This window comes from Carassius auratus, unplaced genomic scaffold (genome assembly GCF_003368295.1).
Source record: "Carassius auratus strain Wakin unplaced genomic scaffold, ASM336829v1 scaf_tig00003761, whole genome shotgun sequence".
In the NCBI taxonomy this organism is placed as follows: domain Eukaryota; kingdom Metazoa; phylum Chordata; class Actinopteri; order Cypriniformes; family Cyprinidae; genus Carassius; species Carassius auratus.
The window spans coordinates 689713-703926 of record NW_020523543.1 but is presented as its reverse complement, the minus strand read 5'-3'; the positions used below and the strand labels follow the sequence as shown (position 1 = coordinate 703926).

Genomic DNA, 14214 nt, shown 5'->3' with positions numbered 1-14214 from the left:
TTCCACCCATTCAGCAATACCAATACCCACCCTACCCCGAAATACAGGACACTTCCGTTCCCTAGGGAGGTAAACCAGCCGTTCATGGGAAACCGGGTTAGCAAAACGGTCCGGCTGAGATGGCAGTGGTTGCTGCTGTAGGCGGTCATTGTCTGCCTGCAGTTGACGGATCTGTTCCCTCAGCTGTTCAACTTCATCCATTGCTGCAGCAGAGTAAAGCACACGTTACTGGAGAGACAGTGGAATAATCAGCAGCCTTCCAGCTGCTCCTTTCGGTCCCACGCCGTGCCCGCTGCTGCTCTGCCCTTAGCCTATTACTATGCCTTTCAAATCAAAATATACATACACAGAAGAAAAAACTAAAACAAATAACTCCCCAAAATAAAATAAAAAAGGAAAGACGCGTCTCTGTGTGCAAGGACCCTGCCGACTACGCCACTATGTGACCTTGGGGAACTTTAACCAGATCTAGGCTTGACGGTTCTTGACTACGCCACCTGGTGCCTCTCACACCAAGATATACTTTATTACTGCTGAACACCTAACCTAAGGCAAACAGGTTCATAGAAACACACCAAGAGATGAACTAAACAGATGTGCTTTCAGTAAAATAAGACACTTTATTGGTAAATACAATTAAAAGAGCCACACAGTCATAGTAAAGGCACAGTAGTTGCAACAAAAAGACTTGGCTCACAAAGGATGACCAGGACCGGTATTAGCTGCTACCAGGAACCTATAATTAGCAGTGTAACAGGGATGGACCCAGGAACCTCTCCTATAAGCAGCTGCTTTAATACTCTGAAACAAGATGGAAGGCAAAGAGGTCGTTATCACTAGCAAGATGTATGAAGTATACAACTAGACAGAATCTTAATACCATGTATACTACTGGAACAGCTAATACCACAACGGTCCGACAGGGGCACTAGACAATGGCCACAACAAAATAGCTAAGAAAGAAAAAATATAAAAAAGGCTCAGCTATTAATACACTTAATTTAGGCAAGGCAAAGCAGCAGGAGCAATCTGTCTCCATGTAATATATGAGATGACCAGTGGAAAAGGAGCCCTTGTGCCAATCGTCACGATCCTACATAAGTTACACACAGTAGATTTAATACATTTCTATCAAGGGTTAATTGTTAACACATCCACGCATTATCAGGACAACACAAGCTCATTTTACACGTGTTCAAATGTACAATACTGGCTAACACACTGGTTCACCCATTACAAATTTGTACCTTTTAGATGCTGGGACTTAATTGTGGTACAGCTACCCGGCAGGTGCCTTGCCCAAGACCTGTGTGCAAATATGCTTAAACCACAGAGCATGTCCAACAATGACACCCACGTAATAAAACAACAAGATGCACACATATACCTTCAGTAGTACACCACACGACTACCCGGAAGCGTCTGGCAATCGTTCCAACACCTATTTTCCAATGACCCAGTATTAGATGAACAATACCAAATGCTTAGCCTGCTACATTGTATAGAGATCTACAAATACCTTGATTACACAAAAGAGCCACGCATCCAAACCGCAACAAAACTGTAGACCAGGAAATCTCTCTTAACCAAACAGTGAAGACTGTTATATAGCACCCAGCCTGGCTGCTAATTAATTGTTAATCACTCAGCAGCCAGCTGGGCATCATTACATCAGGGAGCTAACATAGCTGCAGAGGGACAAACTTAATCCAGACAGTGACTACTCTGCCGGTTACACTAAGAATATAGACAACATAATACACACAACACTTAAACTTTTATTTAGCACTGTCCACTTGTGATCCTATTGCCTAAAACAGATTTTAAGACCAAGTGTAATCAATTATTTCATGATAGTTTTACTGGAAATTATGAGGTTCCATTTGTGCCAAAATTATGTCGACATGTTGTCTGTCTATGCTATGTGTCGTCTCAACTTACTCCTGTCACCTTTCGTTGTCATTTGATTGTGTCGTCTTACGTGTCAGTGCTGCATGTTTCATGACTATGTGTCGTTTCCCTCTGTTGTTACTATGTGTCGTCCCCAGAGAGCTGTTAACCAAATGGTGAGTGGAGTCCTGTTATAAAACATAAAAACATAAAACAGACATAAAAATAGGCTGCACCATGACACATACACATCCTCTATCCAAGTTAACTATCAAATACTAAAACATCTATCTTACTCATATTATTTAAAAATTCAATTGCCACTGGAACAAAAGTATTTCTGTACCGTCTAGTCTTCCATCTCGAAGCCACAAACCGACGACCAGAGGGAAGTAACTGAAAGTCATTCCTTAAGGGATGCGACTGATCATTCAGATTAAGGCACTTGGTCCTACAGTGAGGCATATGTGTATGTGCTTTGAGTCAAAGCATTGCTTTTTTAAACAGGGGGCTTTAAAAAGTAGTTTTAAAAATATATGTAATTCTCTTGTGAAGCACAACCAACTTTATGAATGTAGTCAGAATGTGCATGAGAAACATCCAATTTGTTCAAGTGAAGTCGACATGGGCCCAGCCTCTGAGGTGAAAAATGTTCACTATGTAGAAGGAAAGATTAAAGACTTCTTAGGAATAGAGCATGTTGAACATATAGTTTCAGTACAGTGGATTATGCAACATGGGAATAAGCATACATGTGGAAAATCCTTGGTTATTTCTAATATCATCAATGATACTCCAGAGTTTGCACTTGTGAAAAACATTTATATTTTAAATGCTTCACTGTATTGTTTTGAATGCCAACCTCTCTCTACAGTTGGGTGGATTGATATTATTTAGCTTATGAGGTAGAAGTTCCTGACCTAGCTCAAGCCAATATATTCATGGATGCTGAAAAGTTTATTGATTATACACCATACTACTGTGTAAACTTCAATAATAGCAAGTACATTCCACTGAAGTATGATCTCACAGACATTATCAAACATCATTCTTGAGTCTGTATTGAGTGTGGGTATTTGTGCGCAATAAAAAAATTTTAAGCACTGACAAACATTGTGATTGATGACAGCATTTATTTTCACTTATTACTTTTGGAATAACAGAGTGCACCAGAACAGAGAAGGAAACATAATTCCAACTTTTGCTTCTGTCTTTTTTCACATATCAACATGGTTTGATGGAAAGTAAGAAAAATAGCCACACTGTACTGTGCATTGTGATTTTTTGTGAGTTGGGCATGTTGACCTGCAGTTTTCAATAAAGCAGATTTGTTATCTCAATTCAAGTTAAGTCTATTTCTTGAAACAAGATGATGCATCTTTTATAAATAACACAGCAGCTTAAAAACATTGTCAAAAAAGCTTGTTTCATCTGAGATATGACACAAAACATGATGTTTTCAAGACGGTTTCACTTAACAAGATATTCAAGATGCACAGTCTAAAAACAAGCTCCTTTATTTCACTTAAATCTGGTTCTTTAGGTGATTTTGTCTTATATTAAGTGTGATGAGATATTTTGACTAGAAATTAGAAAAATATACTTGGCAAGATTTTGAGTTTTTGCAGTGAGGTATAACTAAATAAAAGCGATTCATGTGCATACAGATGTATTGTAGCTGCGTTGTGTCACATGACAAGCATGACGCGTCGCCATGGAAACAATAAGGCGGTAAACTCTAAAATAACGGTCGTCTAAAAAAAATCACGGCGGGGGCTCAGCTAGAATATTTTAAACTCATGTGCGAAAGGGTTAATGTGTGTGGAGAGGGATGTTGCTTGCTCTCTTTGAAGTTTTATTGTTTTAATGCATGGCGTCTGTTTTGTGCGGGCTCCTGAGTATTTGCTGGCAACTCAGGAGTGGAGTGTCCCAAATGAGGAGGGTCTGGCTGCAGACATGCTCTTAAAATTATATATTGATTCATTAATTTAAAGACTGCAAGGGACGTCACTTGTGGAAGTGCAGGTGTCTGAGAATTCAGGTGCATGTCTGGAGCCAGACCCTTCTCATTTTGGACCCTTAGCTCCTGAATTGCCATTGATTTATTTCTGAATTTGATAACATGACATGCTGAACAACATTAAACATTAAAAATGAATATAAAACATATATAAATACTGTATATACTCCTGTCAGGGTTTTGGGTAGAGGGATGAGGCGAGGACTCAAAGATGCAGAGAGAAGGGCTCTTTAATAGCAATAAAAATAAAACAAACAAACAAAAACTACCCCGTGGGGGAAAACAGACTAACTTGACTGGGCGAGGCGAGGCAAGGCAAGGCAAGGCAAGGCAAGGCAAGGCATACACAGACAAAGATTCGACGACGAACTCGCAACCAGACTGCAAACACAAGGGCAATAAATAGGGAGCTAATGAGGAGGTTAACGAGGGAACACGTGTGGGGAAAATTATAACAATAATCAGGTAACAAGATGGGAGGGGTCAAGACAATTGACGAGAGCACATGGCACATAGGAACGAAGACAAAAGCCATGTGCTCACACAAAACAAAAAACACAAGCACATGGCCAGCAAACCAATCGCAAGCCATGTGCTCGAATCGGACACAAACACGCAGCTAATGAGCAAGCTCATAACCCGCGTGTTCACACAAGACAGCACGCAGCCAGTAAAAACTAAGCTGCGTGCGACAGCACAAGACAAAATATAACAAGCACACAGCCGATAACTCGAGCTGTGTGCAACAATGCCACAATAAAACAGAACATGGAGCGCGAGTGCTCGGTCCCCGACACGAAACCGAAACTCAGCAAGACATGAGTGCTGGGATCCGAACACCACGCTCCAACATGAAACAGGACACGCAGACAAGAGCGCACAGCTCGAGCGGTCTCGAAGCCGCGCACTCACATGAAAACAATGACAGGAGGAGAGTATCAGGGCTCTGTCACAAAACATGAAAACCACTAGACTGAAGTGACAGAACCCTGACACTAGCCCCCCTCAAAAGGGACGCCACCTGGCGTCCCTAACGAAGAACACCCAAAAACAAGACAGGCACGAGACAGCACAGGCATGGCAACACAAACCCGGTACACAACAGAACACAAGACATGGAAATCAAAATACAGACAAAATACGGGAGGGAGGGGAGGGAGGGAGGGAAGGGAGCCCAGTCAAGCAATATGAAAACCCAAGCAGTTATTAAAGGGACCAGGGAGGGGCGGGAGGGCTGAGCCAAGGAGGCTCAGGCAGTCCAGGAGTCCCAGCAGTGGACCAGGGTGGAGCCGGAAAGATGAGCCAGTGAGGATCTGGCCTAACAGAAATCCCGACAGACCACCAGGGAGGAGCCGGAGGGACGAACCAGCGAGGATCCGGCCAAACAGGAACCCCGGCAGACCACCAGGGCGGAGCCGGAGGGACGAACCAGTGAGGATCCGGCCAAACAAGAACCCCGGCACACCACCAGGGCGGAGCCGGAGGGACGGACCAGCGAGGATCCGGCCAAACAGGAACCCCGGCAGACCACCAGGGCGGAGCCGGAGGGACGAACCAGCGAGGATCTGGCCAAACAGGAACCCCGGCAGACCACCAGGGCGGATCCGGAGGAACGAACCAGCGAGGATCCGGCCAAACAGGAACCCTGGCAGACCACCAGGGCGGAGCCGGAGGGACGAACCAGCGAGGATCTGGCCAAACAGGAACCCCGGCAGACCACCAGGGCGGAGCCGGAGGAACGAACCAGCAAGGATCCGGCCAAACAGGAACCCCGGCAGACCACCAGGGTGGAACCAGACGGAGAGACCAGGAGGCCTCCAGACAAACAGGGACCCCGACGGATAGGGAGGGCAAAGCCGGCAAGGCACTCCTCAGGGGTAGAGCTGGCATCAGGGCAGGGAGCTTAGACTGAGCCGGCATCTGGGCAAGGAGCTTAAACAGAGCCGGCATCAGGGCAAGGAGACTGGGCGGCGCCGGCAGGGCAAGGAGACTGGGCGGCGCCGGCAGGGCAAGGAGCTTGGGCGGCGCCGGCAGGGCAAGGAGCTTGGGAGGCGCCGGCAGGGCAAGGAGCTTGGGAGGCGCCGGCAGGGCAGAGAGCTTGGGCATGACTGGGATGGCCTCCAGGCCAGCAGTGGGCTCCTGAATGGCCTCCAGGCCATGTGGGATGGGGGAAGTCTTTCTCCTCTTCCTTCTCCTCCGTCTCCGAGACTGGGGCACTGAAATGTCGTCGGCCACTACTGGGGGCGCGGCAGCCTCAACAGGCTCCTCTGGGGGCGCTGCAGCCTCAACAGGCTCCTCTGGGGGCGCTGCAGCCTCAACAGGCTCCTCTGGGGGCGCTGCAGCCTCAACAGGCTCCTCTGGGGGCGCTGCAGCCTCCTTAGCTGGGGAACGTGCCAAGAACTCCACAAATTCCCCAAACGACAGGTGGTCCAGCCCCCTCATACTCCACCAGCTGAGAGGCTCATCAAGGGCGTAATTGAAGAGGTCCTTGAGGGCCGCATCATTGACCTCCAATCCCTCTGCAGTCCCACTGAACTCCAGGGCAAAATCCCTCACACCAGTCCCTTGTTGATGGAGAGAGATCAAAGTCTTGAACTGGAGCATGCGCTGATAGTGGGGGCTGGAGAGAGTGGAGGCTGGTGGACAGTGCAAACCCTTCTTCCGCTGAGTCCTCATACTGGCGAGTTCGTACTGTCAGGGTCTTGGGTAGAGGGATGAGGCGAGGACTCAAAGATGCAGAGAGAAGGGCTCTTTAATAGCAATAAAAATAAAACAAACAAACAAAAACTACCCCGTGGGGGAAAACAGACTAACTTGACTGGGCGAGGCGAGGCAAGGCAAGGCAAGGCAAGGCAAGGCATACACAGACAAAGATTCGACGACGAACTCGCAACCAGACTGCAAACACAAGGGCAATAAATAGGGAGCTAATGAGGAGGTTAACGAGGGAACACGTGTGGGGAAAATTATAACAATAATCAGGTAACAAGATGGGAGGGGTCAAGACAATTGACGAGAGCACATGGCACATAGGAACGAAGACAAAAGCCATGTGCTCACACAAAACAAAAAACACAAGCACATGGCCAGCAAACCAATCGCAAGCCATGTGCTCGAATCGGACACAAACACGCAGCTAATGAGCAAGCTCATAACCCGCGTGTTCACACAAGACAGCACGCAGCCAGTAAAAACGAAGCTGCGTGCGACAGCACAAGACAAAATATAACAAGCACACAGCCGATAACTCGAGCTGTGTGCAACAATGCCACAATAAAACAGAACATGGAGCGCGAGTGCTCGGTCCCCGACACGAAACCGAAACTCAGCAAGACATGAGTGCCGGGATCCGAACACCACGCTCCAACATGAAACAGGACACGCAGACAAGAGCGCACAGCTCGAGCGGTCTCGAAGCCGCGCACTCACATGAAAACAATGACAGGAGGAGAGTATCAGGGCTCTGTCACAAAACATGAAAACCACTAGACTGAAGTGACAGAACCCTGACAACTCCTAAACCAATGATGTTTTTGATATAATATTTTTCCAAATAGTAGGAGTGCTGTTGAAGTACTACTTTCCAAAGATATTTTCCAAGACGAGGACATAAGGAGTGCAGTTAACTGCAACTCGAGAAATTCGTCAAGATGAAGGAAACAACATTAGAAGCTGCCATCTCATACCAGTCCAGTTTTGGGGCGTTAAAAAAATGAAAGCATCTCCTTAGTGTGGACCAATCACCGTCACGGGTTACTCTATAAAGAATTCTGTATTTGTATTGCTTCTGCTTATATAAGCTTTGTAATTTCATGAAATAGACTTTTTGACAAAAAAAACATCTTTCTTTGGCACACTCCTCATTTAATTATTTTACTGTTTGTTTTATAACAACTCGATTAGCAAATGTTTCTATTTATTTCCTCTAATAACACAATGGCATGACAAAAGCAAAGCACCTCTGATGCTGAATTTTATTTACGCAGATCCAAAGTTTACCGAAAATCTTCAGGAATTTCATTCAGAAAATTCACATCTGATACGTGGAATGAGACAAAAACCCACAGAAACAATTAAATGCAACTGCTTGATATTTATTGAGTTCTACTTGCACATTAGTAAAGAAATTAGGGAGAATTAGTTAAAGGAGCAATTGACCAAAAAAATGAAAAATTGATTACAAACTTGCAGCCTTTCACTTCACAAGACATTAATTGATGGACTGGAGTCGTGTGGATTATTGTGATGTCTTCAAGATCCGCTGTTTGAGCTTTCATTCTGATGGCACCCATTCACTGCAGAGGATCTCCATCAATAAGCAAATGATGTAAAGTTTTATTTCTTCAGATCTGTTCTGATGAAGAACTAATCTTTATCTTGGATCGACTGAGGGTAAGCGATGTTCCAAAATTGTCATTTTTTGGTCAACTATTCCTTTAATGCAAGACAATAAGACATTCACAATTTTACATTAAACTTAAATGCTGGTGTGTATTTCTTCACACACACATAAGGCTTTTTAACATGACAGGGGTTGTCATTCCAGTTGCTCGAGGCTATAGCAGGAAGGAAAAAAGTCTATTATTGTTACAGTATAAGTATTCTGATCAAATGTAATGATTCTTAAGGTAATACAGCCAATTCTATTCCTTTACCATTTCATAAACATTAGGTGAAGTTAAAATACAGTTCTACATTCGGCTGGTTATTGGATAAAAATAACAAAGATATAAATAGTGATGATATTTTATAAACATTTAAAACACTCACGTTGATAGTTCATCATAAGACAGTGCTCGTTTCTATTGCTATTGTCAGGTTGTGAAGGAGCCCATATCTCTTGGTCCAGTTTTGATCCATCACTCCAGAGCCATGTTCCCTCCTGTGAACAGAACACCATAAAGGACACTCCGTTTCCATCACACACCTACATGGCATTATTTGATATTCGTAAATATAAAAAAACATGTTCACACCAACCATTTGGATCACAAGTTCATGATGTTAACGCATCAAAAACATGTTTGTGTTTCTCTATAGAAACCAGTAGACCTACCATGCCAAACATATCAGCTGTATCCTAATCTTACTTTTTATTCTATGACATAACTCAAAAACAACTACACTATACAAAAGAAAAAGAATGGCCATTGACAACGCTAAACAAATGTAAAACAAACATACTGAAACAGCGTCATAGCCTCCTATCCAGGACGGAGTTGCCTCTTGAGTTTGATATTTAATCATGAACTGTACGAAGGTGTACTCCTCATAACTGTGTACAGAGGCCAGGTTCCCATCGTAGCCCAAACACTGTTTCTAAAGAGAGTAGGACATAAAAACTATTGTCAACTAACTGAAAATTTCAAGACTTAGAAATGAAGGAATCCCTATGATAAGATGGCATCTCATACCTCTGCGTCAATCCAGGAACGCTGGAAGTTAAAAAAGCGGAAGCATCTACCTTTATATGCAGACCATCCACTTTCACAGGTTTCTGTAAGAAAGATAAGTTAGTATTATTGCTGCCTTAAACCTTTAGTATTTTCATTAAACTGAGATCAGATTGATATTGTATGTACACGCACCTTGTCTGACCAGGGTACAGGTCCCTGTTTAAAATGTGTAAATAGCACAAAGAAATAAACAGAACAAAGAAACAAATTAAACAATGTTTAAGTTTGTAATTGTCCAGTTACAGAGACCATATAATCAAATGTAAAATAGCATTGCATAGTCTTCACTGTATAAATGAAAAAGAGTTGAATTCTTGTTAAAAGAACAAAGTAATTTAGTGAAGGGCAGTGAGAGATTTTCTCTCATTAGATTTCATGGATTAAAATAAGGACATAGACAACAGCTGCTAAATTAGGCGCAGTCACTTTAAGAGACAATGCATGTGCTTCCAAATTCTCATCGACAGCAGCTGTTTGAGTTCTGTCCACATCCGTGGGTCCCTATAATCATCACCACCTTTCACCCCACCAGTGACGACCCTGCTTTTGACACTATAACTAGACAGAACAAATGTAACACACTAAAATATCTCACCATCGCTTCTGCAATTAAGAGGTGCTGCCTCTGAAATAATAAAAGAAAAATAATATATATATATATATATATATATATATGTATATATATATATATATATATATATATATATATATATATATATATATATATATATTAAACATTTTAATAATCAGATTACAATTTTATGTCTAAATCCAAACTAAATTTGAGGTAAACTGAATAAATTAAAAACTGGGCCACATACATTTCACAACAATTACCTGAAGCATCCAGAGCAAAAGAGCAGAACAAATGTAACACACTAAAATATCTCACCATCGCTTATGCCAGTAAGAAGTGCTGTCTCTGAAATAATAAAAGAAAAATAATATATATATATATATATATATATATATATATATATATATATATTAAAAAAATGTAATAATCAGATTACAATTTTATGTCTAAATCCAAACTAACAATCTGTGGGATTTGAGGTAAACTGAATAAATTAAAAACTGGGCCACATACACTTCACAACAATTACCTGAAGCATCCAGAGCAAAAGAGCAGAACAAATGTAACACACTAAAAGACAGCATCAATATCTTACCATTGCTTGTGCCATTAAGAGGTGTTGCCTCTGAAATAATCAAAGAAAAATTATATGTGTGTGTGTGTGTGTGTATTAAAAATTGTAATAATCAGATTACAATTTTATGTCTAAATCCAAACTAATATTCGGTCGGATTTGAGGTAAACCACATGAATAGAAAATTGGGCCACATACACTTCACAACAATTACCTGAAGCATCCAGAGCAAAGAGCAGAAAGAAAGACAGACAAAGAGGCCAGACTGCCATTGTTCCTGAAATCAACCAGTTCTACTGCACACCTGACAAAACATGAAGACAGAACAGTTTTTATTCATTATTAACCTGTTCTCAATATCCACATTCCAATATTGCCAGCTGTACAAGAGCCCTGTGCGTCACTATGAAGAGGATATATATATATATATATATATATATATAAGCATTTCAAATTATCCATTGACTCAAGACACACTTTTATGAAACAGTAAAGTGTAAAGTTTTGAACGGCTGAAAAACCTCACCCTCTATGAAGTTAGTCACGTCCAAGTCGTCTGTAGCTCTCTGAAGAACAACAAATGCTTGACTCTTCAAAACCAGATCATGACTCCCCTCTTTTTATTTGGTTCATACACAGAGGAGACTGCTGTCTGATTGGTTCCTGTCTCCAAAACCCACAACAAATCCTTATCTTACACCTAAGCCCACACAGGAAAACCAGGAGAATTATGATAAGAAATGAGATTTCAACACCACACATTACATAACCTAAAATAAATACAAACATTTACTTGACTTGGTTATTTTATAACATTGTGTTAATAATGATTCTCTAGTCTTGTGGATGTTGTCAAATTTGACATTTCATTTGGTCACTGTCACTATGTTTATAGGCATTATTCACAGCTATAGCAAGAATGGAAAAGGGTTTTGTCTGTAATACTACATTGAGATCAGGAGAGAGATGAAGAACATACATCACGTGGGGAGTACATATTCACGTGCTGTGGGGCTCCTTGAGCTCATCAAAACTATTCATTAGTTCCTCAAATGTTCATTTCCGTTACCTAACAGATTGGTGAGTTTTATTCTGTCGAAGGAAAAAAATTGAAATTCAGGATTCTATTTATATTCTATATCTTGGAATTTTCTTATGCCTCTGTAATAACTGGACAACACACAAACATACTGATAGAAAATAGTGATTGAGAAAAACATTTTCACTTTGCTGTCCACAATGAATGCCAAGACAAGAATAATTGACGACAGGCCGTTGAATTATTTAAAAAATAATTATATATATGAAAAAATATAAATTCTAACTAGTCGAACTTTTCGTTAACAATTTTCGTTAAACAGATGATCATAACCATTAAGGGAGTTGACACTTTTGTACAGTAAGACTTATAGTGTGTTTAAGCTGTCTATCACTAGCAAAGCTTAATGATCATCCTAAGACAACATGCTGAGTCATGCTAGCAAACATGTTAATCATGCTAAAAACCATAGATACGTAGAGTTAGATGCCCAAGATGGCGGACAGACAAGTGTCTGGAGCAGTCAAATATGGCATCTACCTATACATATCTATGGTAACAAAATGTTAGCAATGTGTTAAATCATGCTATAAACATGCTAATGACATGTTAACAACACATTAATTATGTTAGGAACGTGATTAACAACATGTTGATCTAGTAGAAACATGCTATTCATGTTAACATGCTAATCGTGCTAGAAACATGCTAATCAAGCTAACAGTGTGTTAAATCATGCTAGTATCATGCTAACAACATCTACCGAAACTCTAAACCCGCTTCCTAACATCCTCATGCCTCCACTTAATGTTCACGTTATCATTTTCACTTTATTCACTACCTCACATTGACACACTACAGTGTCACCCTGTTTGCACATTTGCTCCTTGTACATTACTGTGTATCTTAATATTTAAGAATACAGTAAAATGCATATATGCACATTGTACATCCCTGTACATCTTAATATTTAAGACTACAGTTTACATTCATGCACATTATTTTGCGTTCTATATTTAATTCTACAATATACATTTTTTATATTTTATTCTTATATTTTTATTGTTTACTTTTATTTCATTCTTACATAGATATATTTATGTATATTTACATCTGTCTTGTTTTCTTTAATAATTGCACTGTCCATAGAGCGGACCTGACTCACATTTCACTGCTGGTTATATATGCTATATATAATTTTGTATGTGACGAATAAAAATCTTGAATCTTGAATCTTGAATCTAAACTCTCAAACTTCAGCATTGGCAACTGCTTCAAACTTTCAGACAAGGCTTTTTTTAAAACCCAATTTCAAGGTTCGCTTGCAGTCTTGACTCATCTAGTTTGGTTTAGCAATGTATTATGCACAAACATGAGCAATGTGGAATCAATGTTTGTACATGACCAAGTTTATCCTCTTTGGCTCGTCAGACTCTCTGAAGAAACACTGAAAAAGTAAACGGTGTTGAAAAGCAAATAGATGCAGATGTCTCACACATCCTGATTTTGCTGAGTTAGATGTCTTCCTAGGTCAACATATTTTGTTGACCCTGAAACAACATTTTAATCCAGAAATGTAGTCTTGAACATATCTGTCATGAGTCCGGACCCAGTGTTTTTCCCTCTCACCACCGGAGGGCACCACTTCCATTCTTCTGGACTCATTACCTTCACTCTGCACAGCTTTGTTACCCACACACACACACACACCTGGTCACAAATTCAACACACCTGTCCCATACTCACACACACATATTCTCCACTCTTACCACTCTGTCTGGCTGGATTAATGTTAATTGTGATTTGTAAGTGTTCATGTATACTCGTGTTTTGCATTTTGGTTGCGTCTGCTCTTGTCCCTGTGATTTGTTTCTGTTTTGTTTTTGGCCTTGTTGGCTTTTTTGTTCTCATTAAAAGATAATTTCCCTGCATTTGCACCCAGACCCTTTTTCTTTCACGACGCCGTCTCTAACGCGCCGTGACCATATCCTCCCCATACTTAATCATTAGTAATACATAAAATCAGAGGAAATTATAGGTGACTGACCCTGATGTAGAACCTAACACTGATTGTGAGCCTAAACTTCACAAAAGCTATAGATTGTTTCTTCATATCTGACTGGTTAATCACATTGTGGTTCCAGGGTCAACAAAGTTCTGCCGAAAGTTTCAGCATAGGCAACTGCTTCAAACTTTCAGACTTTGCGTTTTTTTTTTTTATGTTCAAATGTTCAAAGTTAATTTGCAAACTTGACTCATCTAGTTAGTTTTAACAATGCATCATGCTCAAACATGAGCAATGTTGAATCAGTGTCAACATGACCCAGTTTATCACGCTTATATCGAAATCCTCCTACTTTTTTCTTTGAAAAATTTGGTAACACTTTATTTTACGGTTATATCTATTAGTTGCTTATTAGCATGTATATTACTAAAATATTAGACATGTATTAGTGCTAATTAAGCATGATAATTTAACAAATAGCCTTATTCTACATCCCTAATCCTACCCAATACCTAAACTTACTACCTTACTATTAATTAGCAGAAAATTAAGAATTTATTGAGAGAAAAGTCATAGCTATTAGTAATAAGCAACTAATAGATGTAACCATAAAATAAAGTGTTAACAAAAATGTATATGATTGTTTTGTGCAG

General features: G+C 40.7%; 1 protein-coding gene and 1 long non-coding RNA gene across 6 annotated transcripts; both read right to left on the bottom strand.

The window, feature by feature from the left end:
* Nucleotides 1-330: 330 nt before the first annotated feature.
* LOC113070346 (uncharacterized) lies at nt 331-1798 on the bottom strand. Its single transcript, XR_003279909.1, has 4 exons — nt 1520-1798; nt 1388-1441; nt 1248-1306; nt 331-801 (listed from the first exon to the last, which is right to left on the bottom strand). It is a non-coding gene; the product is annotated as an uncharacterized LOC113070346 (long non-coding RNA).
* A 6190-nt stretch (nt 1799-7988) lies between these two features.
* On the bottom strand, nt 7989-11144 carry LOC113070336 (galactose-specific lectin nattectin-like). Of its 5 annotated transcripts, XM_026243610.1 has the most exons (10): nt 11044-11144; nt 10732-10821; nt 10539-10568; nt 10259-10288; nt 9962-9991; nt 9499-9522; nt 9325-9407; nt 9095-9229; nt 8681-8792; nt 7989-8466 (listed from the first exon to the last, which is right to left on the bottom strand). In XM_026243610.1, the coding sequence occupies exons 2-10, from the start codon at nt 10787-10789 to the stop codon at nt 8369-8371; spliced, it is 600 nt and encodes a 199-aa protein (XP_026099395.1). In that variant the 5' UTR covers nt 10790-10821; nt 11044-11144; the 3' UTR covers nt 7989-8368. The 5 variants fall into 5 exon arrangements, with proteins under 5 accessions (XP_026099395.1, XP_026099399.1, XP_026099397.1 ...); XM_026243614.1 differs by lacking the exon at nt 9962-9991; XM_026243612.1 differs by lacking the exon at nt 10259-10288.
* Nucleotides 11145-14214: the final 3070 nt, after the last annotated feature.

Coding starts and splice junctions, on each gene's coding strand:
- LOC113070336 (XM_026243610.1), bottom strand. CDS start 10,789: ATGGCAGTCTGGCCTCTTTGTCTGTCTTTCTTTCTGCTCTTTGCTCTG. Junction 10,289..10,538: donor TCTTAATGGCACAAGCAATG/GTAAGATATTGA, acceptor TTATTATTTCAG/AGACAGCACTTCTTACTGGC. Junction 8,467..8,680: donor TCTTATGATGAACTATCAAC/GTGAGTGTTTTA, acceptor TTCCTGCTATAG/CCTCGAGCAACTGGAATGAC.